This window comes from Myotis lucifugus, unplaced genomic scaffold, assembly GCF_000147115.1.
Source record: "Myotis lucifugus unplaced genomic scaffold, Myoluc2.0 scaffold_137, whole genome shotgun sequence".
In the NCBI taxonomy this organism is placed as follows: domain Eukaryota; kingdom Metazoa; phylum Chordata; class Mammalia; order Chiroptera; family Vespertilionidae; genus Myotis; species Myotis lucifugus.
This window is the reverse complement of record NW_005871185.1, coordinates 3,570,014-3,580,932: the sequence shown is the minus strand read 5'-3', so window position 1 is coordinate 3,580,932 and position 10,919 is coordinate 3,570,014. Positions and strand designations below refer to the sequence as shown.

The window sequence follows — 10,919 nt, the reverse complement described above, 5'->3', positions numbered from 1 at the left end:
AATACTGGACTCAGAGTGGGTTGGTAAGTGTTCCCTCCTCTTATATTTTTGGAATACTTTGTGAAGGATTGGTGTCTTTTCTACTGTAAACATTTTGCAGAATTCACCAATGAAGCTATCTGGGTCTGGGTTTTTCTTAGTGGGCAGATTTTTTATTATTAATTCAGTCTCTTTCCTGCTATCAGTCTATTCAGATTTTCTATTTCTACTTGAGTCAGTTTCAATAGTTTGTGACTTTCTAGGTTTTTGTCCATTTAATTTAACTAATTTGTTGGTCAATTTAGCTAAAGTTTTGTCCATTTTGTTGACCTTTTCAAATAAAGAACTTTGGGTTCTGTTGATTCTATCTTTCTATTCTCTATTTCATTCATTTTTCTATTCTCTAATTCATTCATTTCTGTTCCAATCTTTGTCATCTCTTTGCTTCCATTTTGAGAGAGAGAGAGGAGAGAGAAAGAGAGAGAGAGAGAGAGAGAGAGAGAGAGAGAGAGAGAGAGAAACATAATTTGCTGCCTCCCACACACACCAAGAACAGAACCCGTCACCTTTTGGCCTACCTGACAACGCTCCAATAACTGAACCATACCAGCCAGGGCTCCTTTTTCTTTCTTAAGGTGGAAAGTTAGGCTATTAATTTGAGATCATTCTTCTTTTTTAATATAGGGGGAGTTTAAATTTTTAAATTGATTTTAGAGAGAGAGGAAGGGGAGAAAGAGAGACATTGATTCATTGCTCCACCTATCCATGAATTCATTGGTTGCTTCCTTTATGTGCCCTGACCAGGGATCAAGCCCAAAACCTTGGCATACTGGGAAAATGCTCTAACCAAACGAGCTACCCAGCCAGGGCTTAATATAGGTGTTTACAGTTATAAATCCCCATCTAAGCACTGCTTTAGCTGTATCTCATAAATTTTGGTATGTGTGTTTTTGTTTTCATTTAACTCAAAGTATTTTCTAATTTTCCCTTCTTTCACCCATTGTTATTTAGGAGTGTTCTGTTTAATATCTACTTTTTGTGAATTCCCCAAATTTTCTTCTGTTACTGATTTCTAATTTCATTCCTTCGTGGTCAGAGAGCACATTTTATATTATTTTAATACGTTTGACTATATTAAAGCTTGCTTTATGATCTAGCATATGGTCTGTTCTGGAGAATGTTCCATGTATACTTGAGAAGGATGTGTATTCTGAGTGGAGTGTCCCATAGATATCTTTTTATTAGTTCTAGTTAGCTTACAATTTTGTTCGAGTCTTCTATTTCCTTTTTTTTTAATATATTTTATTGATTTTTTTACCGAGAGGAAGGGAGAGGGACAGAGAGATAGAAACATCAATGAGAGAGAAACACCGATCAGCTGCCTCCTGCACACCTCCCACTGTGGATGTGCCCGCAACCAAGGTACATGCCCCTGACCGGAATCGAACCTGGGACCCTTCAGTCCGCAGGCCGGCGCTCTATCCACTGAGCCAAACCGGCCAGGGCCTATTTCCTTTTTGATTTTCTGTCTGGTTGTGTTATCCATCACTGAAAGTGAGGTATTGAAAGCTCCAACTATTATTGCTGAATTATCTGTTTCTCCATTCGATTCTGACAGTGTTTGTTTCAGGTATTTTAGAGCTCTGTTACTAGGTGCATGTAAGTCTATAATTATTATAAATTCCAGACAGATTTATCCTTTTATTTTTATAAAACATTCTTCCTTGTCTCTATTAATTTTTGTCTGATATTACTATAGTAATAGCTCTCTTTTGGTTATTGTCTATGGTATATATTTTTCCATGCTTTTATGTTTCATCAGTTTATGCCTTTAAATCTAATGTGTCTCTTATATACAGCATATAGGTGCATCATATTTTTTTATTCATTCTGCCTATCTCTATCTTATATTGAAGTTTTTAATCCACTTAACAATTTAATGTACTATCTGCAATTTTGCTATTTTTTTCTATGTCATGTCTTTTTTGCCCTTCTATTCCTCCATTACTGCCTTCTTATGTGTTATAGATAGTGCTAGTGTACTACTTAAAGTCATTTAAAGTATCTTTTATTTACTTCTAAAGTTATTTTCTCGGTGGTTACCCTGGGGATTACAATTAATATCTTAACTCATAACTACAAGTTTCTTCTTGGAATTTAAATAGTCTAGTCAACATTAAGTCCAGAAAAATGAAAAGGAACTTTTCAACTCACAAACACTGTTTAGGTAAACACTGGGAGGTTGCTGTAATAATAAGTACCTGCCTTTGGTATGAACACTTACCTTGTCTAATAGTGCATTCTGCCACAATCTAAAGATACTGAGGTAACTTCTATCCCTGGCACCAAAAGATGTAAAGAAAAACTGAAAATAAAAAGAGTAGGATAATTTTAGTGACATTTTAAAAATGGGGAAAGTATCTGTCATGAAGCTCTGTTGGCATTTGCCATGGTCAAAGCAAACTAGTAAGTCACCACCGCCTACTTTATATACTCTTTTTAACTTTTTGTTACAATAGATGAAAAACAGGTAATTGGTGCATGGACAAGGTGTCTTTCACATTGTACCTTACAGCAAATACAATTTCATCAATATTTACTAGGGAAAGGAGCTTGAAATAGGTTGCTATTTATGTTCACCGTAGTTTAACTATGAAAATCAATCTAAATAAATTTATGGAAAAAATTAAAATTTTATTTATTCTAAACTTTGCAAAGAGATGTGATTTGGTAGCCCTTTGAGACAAGTATAAACAAAGAATATGAAAAAATACAGTGGATTTCAGAGATAAATTAATTTTTAAGGATCGTAATTTTAAATTATACCATCTTTCACCCAGCTGGCATGGCTTAGTAGTTGAACATTGACCTATGAACCAGGAGGTCATGGTTCAATTCCTGGTCAGGGCACAGGCCCGGGTTGTGCCCTCATCCCCAGTGTGGGGTGTGCAAGAGGCAGCCAATCAATGATTCTCTCTCATCATTGATGTTTCTCTCTCTCTCTCCCTCTCCCTTCCTCCCTGAAATCAATAAAAATACATATATTTTTTTAAAAAATTATATCATCTTTCATAGTCTCAAATATCTAGAAATATCTAATCTCTGCTAATTATACATATAAAACACCCATATTAACAATAAACTTTGCTTTGAATTTTGTAGGAGAGAAATAGCATGTTTCAACCTATAAGTCTATGTTTGCATGTAACCCTATTTCGTCCTATGCATTTAAGTGGATTTTTGTAGTCACATTTTAATATAGGCTCTTATGAAAAAATCTGACAAGTGGCAGCACTAAATATAGTTTCTGTGTATCATCTCTTCCCTTCCCTTAGTTTGTGACTTTTTATGATTAAATGTTTATTTCCAGGAATGAGAAAGCTCAGTCCTATGTTTGATTTGTTAAATAAAATATCAAACTAATAATATTTCAGGTGTTACATTTTTCATTTTTCATACAAAGATGTTAAAGTATAATTTTCTAATTAACACATTGAAACCTTGCTATATAATAGTCTCCAAAAAGCAAACTTTTTATAACAAGAACATAGCTAGGAACTTTTCCAAATAGGATTACATACATAACATGTGACCTAATGTCACACATAGAGCCCTAATCAATTTTCCAGATGGGTATAGAAAGATTCTTCATATATCTCCACTAAGAAATGGCAGATATTACAGGTGGATAATATAAATGATGGCGGTTAAAGATAATTCCCATCCTAAAATATTATTTAAATGATTGCGTTTACTTGTATGCTACCCAAACCTCTGTTCAACAGAATCATTTGTTTGTATTACTATTATGCATAAAAAACAATTATAGAATTATTACTGTATTAGGAATAATAAGGATGGTTTGCTAATGCTTAATCTATTTCTTATAATGAAGAAATGATAAATATGGAATAAAGTTCTCTTTAAACTATAAAGTATAAAAAATGTTAGCAGTCGTTTAACCATCAATAAGTATTTAAGTATACAGAAATCTAGCATGAAATTCAATGTACTTGATTAGATATCCATAATTCTAAGAAGAACTGCTTATATTCCTAACACTGATGATTAGTATAGGCAGATTTTCTCCACATTATGTAATAAGGCAAAGGGAGAAAAGTTTTTCACCTTTTCACTGTCAGTAGCGATCTGGATAGCATTTGGGATGAGTCGAGCAGTTTTCTCCTTGGTCATGAAGGTTATATTCTTTAAAGCAATAGAAATCTAAATACACAAAAGGAAAAAAATTTCAAAATGGATTTTTTTTTCATAATACATGTAACACAAAACACCAAGTATTACATCAATTTAACCCAAACTAGAAAAACCTAAAGGAGTTCATATTAATTACATGTTTGTTTTTTCTCAGAAAAACAGAGTCAGCAGTCAGACACTCTTCCTTTCAGTAATTTCCCGCTTCAATTCCTATCTCTAACATTAGGATAAAGTGTGAAAAGACATGTGGGTGTTCATGTTCTACACACACACACACACACACACACACACAATTCAGACTGTGATAAGACATGATTTTGGCAGTCAAAAGGATGTATAATCAAGCTTTTTTCAATCTGAAATCTTTCTCCGACTGTATTACATATGTACACATGGAGCTCAAAGTATTAAGAAAAATATATTGCACACTTCTACAACACATATTGTGTTTACATATATACAAGTATAGATATACAAATATATAAAAAATTACTTTAGGATTTAAAGTACATTACTTTTAGGAGTACTGTATACATTTCTATCTGCAATTATTTGTATCAACATATCAAATCAAAATATGTCTTACTGTAGTTTCCCATTTGAAGATGTTGCTATGGAAACATAGCCAGTTTTCTGAAAGGTATAGTCGTCCCTGAAGCAAAATGTCTTTCTGAAGAGCACAAGCATAATCTACACAAATAAGGAACAGCTTAGTCACAAAAACATGGCAACTTAACAAATCTTATACTACTTTAGTACACAGAAAATCATCACTCTTCATTCATTAGTTCATGCGTTCATTCATTCATTTATTCATTTACTCATTCGTATTTTTGGTGCACCAGACACTAGGGTTACCAGAAAAGGACCTTGGCCTCATGGAACACAGTCTAGAGGGGAAGGCATACAATAAACAAATAAATGTATAAGTATAATGACCAAAGTGTAGAGAAAGCTCTGAGAGAATATAACAAGGCATACATAGGTATGGGGGATGGGGCAGGTAGGAAGTTAATCAGGAAAAGTTTTCCAGAAAAAGTAATCTTTAAACTGAGACCTAAAGATCAATAAAGGGTCAGCGAGACCATGAGGGAACAAACAGTATTTACAAAGGCCCCATGGTAGAAAGAAGCACAGCACATTTAAGCTACTGTATACAAAGACAGATCTCGGGCCTGGAGAAGCTAGGCAAGGGAGGGTGTCTCAGCCCTGGCGAGCTGTGGACCTGGTGAGAAGCCCCTGGTAAGTTTTAAGTGGAAGGGGCATGATCAGTTGTATCTTTAGTCACACTGGGAGAATGGATTCAAATAAATCAGTTGGAAATCCAAGGGAAAACTGACGGTGGCCCAGACCAAAAGATGACAGTATTAAGAGAAAGAAGTAGGTAAATTCAAAAATATTAAGAGGTAGTACTGATGGAAAATTGGTGATTAATTAGATGTTGGACAAAGATGAGGGAGAGATAACTCCAACAAGTGTGTGTGTGTGTTAGTTTGTTTTTTTAAAGTTGATCCTCTCCACACCAGCATTAAAATCCAGCAAAATCAAGAGTACTGGTAAATGCCACTGCCTATAACAAGTTAATACCATGCTTCTAAGATTAAGATCTGACTCTTTGGCTAATGTAAATACTAGTAGTATTGCTAAATTACCAATTATACAAGATATAAAAGGCTGCTATGAGGAGATTTAGTTAAACTGATAAACTTTAAAACTATATATACAGTGATTAGGAATTTTAGGAAAACTTGTGGAGGTTATAAACCTCAAAATATTTAAGTTTAGTCATTAAAATTCTAAGCAAATACTGAAAATTGAGCAAAGTAATGCACTCTTTCAAAATGCTTCCTTCAGCAAAACAAAACTGAGATGCCACCAAACAAAAAATCCTAGCAAATAATTAAGCAGATTAAGTTACTCATTTACTAGTATGCATTTCCAAAACAGAGATTGGGCTAAAGATCACCTTGAGGTGTCCTGAAGTTTTTATCAAAAACCACTGACACATGCTTCTCAAATTTCACATCAGAAATATCTGGCAGACTTATTAAAACACAGCTTGCTGGGCCCCGCCCCCAGAGCTTCTGATTAAATGTCCGGGCTGGGATGAAGAGTTTGCATGTGAAACAAGCTCCCAGGTGATGCCAACATGGCTGCTCTGTGGACCACACTCTGAGGACCACTGCATTAACTATGTACAAAGCCACAGTGAGCAACTGGATTATTTTAACTGGAGATTATTTAATATAGATTGACAGGCTTTTTACAATGGTTTTAAAAATGGTTTCCCAAAAACAGGTATATTTTATTTTAATAAATTTGTGCCTCAATAAAATTTAGTTTTCATATAATAGCTTTGTGAGAAATGACCAAAATATTTTAAAAGCAAAGGGATTTTTTTTTTTTTGCTCCCAATTTTCTTACTGATAAACAAGCTCATAATTATCAGCATTTCAGAAAGCAATAGTCTACCTGATTTGAGTCATGTTAACAATCTGATTCATATATAATGGAATAAGAAAGTAACGTTTATCAAAAATCATTTTATGGCCTGGCCAGTGTTGCTCAGTGGTTGAGCATCAACTATGAACAAGGAGGTCACGGTTCAATTCCTGGCCAGAGCACATGCCCAGGCTTCAGGCTTGATCCCCAGTGGGTGGGCATGCAAGAGGCAGCTGATCAATGATTCCCTCTTATCATTGATGTTTCTATCTTTCTCCCTCTCCCTTCCTCTCTGAAATAAATAAAAAAATTTTTCAAAAATTCATTTTATGGCCTTGGTCAGTATGCTCAATGGTTAGAGCATCAGTCCTAGCACCAAAGGGTCAGGGTTCGATTCCAGATCAAGGGCACACACCTGGGTTGCAGGTTAGATTTCCCAGCTCCTGCGAGGGCCAACCAATCAATGTCAATTTCTCTCTTTCTCTCTCTCTCTCTCTCTCTCTCCCTCCTTCCCGCTCTCTCTTTTCCTCCTTTCCTTCATCCCTCCCTCCCTTACACTCTCTAAAAATCAATGGAAAAAATATCCTCAGGTGAGGATTAACAAAAATAAAAAATAATTTTATGGGTTTTTATTACTTTTATCATTGATTACTAGAAAGTTAGAATAAAATTAAGTAAATTCAATAAGCAACATAAGTCATTTTGATATGTGGTACATCAACTTACTATTATATGATCAATTTTGGCAAAATTGAATGATTCCAACTCAAAGATTATTTTAATAACTATAATGTAACAATGGATATAGTGGAAATATGTACAGTGTTATGGGAATACAGATGGAGTGAACCATATATTTCTAGAATAAGCTTGCATTATAAGTAGTATGCACATATTTAAATAAACAATATGGCCGTAACCGGTTTGGCTCAGTGGATAGAGCGTCGGCCTGCGGACTGAAAGGTCCCAGGTTCGATTCTGGTCAGGGGCATGTACCTTGGTTGCGGGCACATCCCCAGTAGATGTGCAGGAGGCAGCTGATCGATGTTTCTCTCTCATCGATGTTTCTAACTCTCTATCTCTCTCCCTTCCTCTCTGTAAAAAATCAATAAAATATATTTAAAAAAATAAAATTAAATTAAAAAAATTAAAAAAATAAACAATATGTACTATTTAGTTTTACCAAAGAATTTAGGCATATCTACACTAATAAAAGAGAAACATGTAAATTGGTGTCACTCCGCTACGCTCACCAGCCAATCGGATTAGTATGCAAATTAACCCAACAAAGATGGTGGTTAATTTGCATACGTAGGTGCCCAGCGGCCTGGGTCCCTGGAACATCATCAGCACCCAGGTCACTCCAAGGTAGGCCCCGTGTGGGCCCTGAGCAGCGTAGGAAGGGCCTGAGCCAGGGGGCTCCTGGGCAGGGGCGGAGCCAGCCATCAGAGCTGCGGGGGGCCCCTGCCCAAGCCTAAAGCCTCGGCCAGAGGTGTTAGGCCTGGGCGGGGGGCCCAGCCGGCAATCGGTGTGAACTACAGAGGAAACACCTTTTCTGACCGCTCATTGGCTAAGCTACCTGTATGCCACTGGTAATATTCTTAGTAACTTGGGTAATAAGAATCCAATAAGGTGATCTAGGGTTTTTACCACACTCCTGGAGGAAAAAACAAAGGTCCGCTGCTGAAGGGCTAAGAAATGTCATATCCTGCCCTAGCCGGTTTGGCTTTGTGGATAATGCCTCGGCCTGCCCACTGCAGGGTCTGGGTTCAATTCTGACCAAGGTTGCAGGCTCCTCCCTGGCCGGGGCCCAGGTCAGGGCTCATGCAGGAGGCAACCAATCAAAGTGTTCCTCTCACTTTGATGTTTCTCTCTCTCTTTCCCTTTCTCTTCCACATTCTCTAAAAATCAATGGAAATATATCCTCAGGTGAAGATAAAAAAAAAAAAAGGAAAGATGCCGTAACCGATTTGGCTCAGTGGATAGAGCGTCGGCCTGCGGACTGAAAGGTACCAGGTTCGGTTCCGGTCAAGGGCATGTACCTTGGTTGTGGGCACATCCCCAGTAGGAGGTGTGCAGGAGGCAGCTGATCGATGTTTCTCTCTCATCAATGTTTCTAACTCTCTATCTCTCTCCCTGCCTCTCTGTAAAATCAATAAAATATATTTTTTTAAAAAAAGGAAAGAAATGTCATATCCTATGAAAGACACATCTTGAAAATGCCTAAAGAAAGTTGTCATTTTTTCATGGTGAAGGGACTGGAGTCCATGTTGATGAAAAAACCTTGGTGGCTGCGGTGACTGGCAGTGGCTGCAGCAGCAGGGTGATGGGGCTGGTGCCTTCCCCTGATCAGCCTGGTCGCCTCCCACAAAGGGAGGCCAGACTGCGGCTTAGGCCCGCTCCCCAAGGGGAGGAGGGAGCGAGCCTAAGCCATCAGTAGGACATCCCCTGAGGGCTCCCAGTATGTGAGAGGGTGCAGGCTGGGCTGAGGAACCCTCCCTCCCGCCCCCCCAGTGCATGAATTTCATGCACCAGGCCCCTAGTCTATCCATAAGAAAAATGACAGTGAATTAAAAGAGTGTGGTTAGCGCAATGAACTTCTAATTCAAAGGTTCCAGGTTTGAGTCCTGGCAGAGTCACTGTCTTTGAATTGTGCACCGGAAACCTGTATTATTTTGTTAACCATTGTCACCCCAATTTAAAAAAGGAAAAAAAAAAGAATGTGTTTTTTTAAATAATCATTCAGGAAATACACATGCAAAAGTATTCTTTTCTAGCAGCAATCATTTTTGGGAGCCCAATAATATGAACATTGCTTTAAAAAGACCTTTGAACAACATTTTTAGGATTGTTTTCAGATTTCGTATTTAAATTACAAAAGATAACCATTGTCATGTTTCATACTTTACATTTTTCATGTTATTTTTTTTAACCTGAGACAAATACAAATTGGAAAAAAAAGTGATTTTCTCCAGTGCAAAAAGGGAAAAGACCCCCATTCCCTTTCCTCAGAGCATTCTCTTTAGAAAACTTGTAAATATTTTCTCAGCTCCTTTGAGATGTGTGTGAATCTTTTTTGTTGTTGTTGTTGTTGTTAATTCTCACCCGAGGATGTTTTTTCCATTGATTTTTTTAGAGAAAGTGGAAGGAAGAAAGGAAAATGGAAAGAGAAACATCGATTGGTTGCCTCCTACCCACACCTCAACTGGATCCTGGGATTGAACCTAAATCCCGTGTGCATGCCCTTGACACAGAATCAAAGCTGAAACCCTTTGGTGGGAGGGCCAATGCTCTAACCATTGAGCACACCAGCCAGGACTGGATGTGTACGAATCTTCTTAAAAGCAAAATAATCATCTTGCGTAATTTGTTGAAAAGACTAACTTATCTCCATTGAATATACACCTTTCTCAAAAATCAGTTCACAATATTTGCATGAATTTTTATGTGGGCTTTTCTTTCTGTTCCACTAATCTAAGTATCTATTATTTGGCAAATCTCATGCTGTCTTCATTACACTACCTTCATAATGTCTTGAAATCAAGTAGTGTGTAACCTCCAGCTTTGTTCCTTCTTTTTCAGAATTATTTTGGCTATTCTATTTTTTTTTGATATTCCATATAAATTTTAGAATCAACTTGTTAATATCTATGAAAAAGCTCGCTGAGATTTTCATTTGAGGGAACTGAGATCTTAACAATATTGAGTCTTCTGATCCATAAACATTTATTGGATCTTCTTTTATTAATGTTTTCCAGTTGTCAGCATAGAAAGCCTGCACGTTTGTTAGATTTATACATAAGTACCTCATTATTGGGAGGCTCTGATATAAATGGTATTTGTAAAATTCAAATTCAAATTGTTTATTGTAAGTATATATTAATATGATTCTTTCTTTTACCTTCAATTAACTTTCAATCTGTGACCTTACTAAACTCGCCCATCAAATCGAGATTATCTGATATTTAATGAGATTATCTAAGATTTTCTACCGGAAAAGCAAATATACACACTGAAAAAATATCTAGAAAACTGCCCATAAAATATTAACGAAAATTATCTATAGGTAGTAGGATCCCCAATGATTTAATATTTTTTGTAAAGCTTTAATGTTTTATACAACACTGTGTCATCAAATTAATTTCTTTCAATAAAGCAATAATGAGTATGATACTCATACTAGTATACAGGTTTCCATGAAAAGTATCTGACTTCAAGTTGACAAACTGGCAAGAAACATTTGCAACACACATGGAAAAAATCTAATTTTTTAAACATCTAAT

The 10,919-nt window shown here is 36.4% G+C and overlaps 1 protein-coding gene across 1 annotated transcript in view; it reads right to left on the bottom strand.

Annotated features, from left to right (window-relative positions):
• GRAMD1C (GRAM domain containing 1C) overlaps positions 1-10,919 on the bottom strand; it is a gene marked incomplete at its 3' end in the record, with an annotated part of 62,250 nt that overhangs the window by 34,815 nt on the left and 16,516 nt on the right. Inside the window, exons 4-6 of the mRNA XM_023758709.1 lie at positions 4,781-4,884; positions 4,108-4,203; positions 2,264-2,344 (exon numbers count right to left, since the gene is read on the bottom strand). Coding sequence (XP_023614477.1) covers positions 2,264-2,344; positions 4,108-4,203; positions 4,781-4,884 — 281 coding nt within the window. The remainder of the gene's footprint in view (positions 1-2,263; positions 2,345-4,107; positions 4,204-4,780; positions 4,885-10,919) is intronic.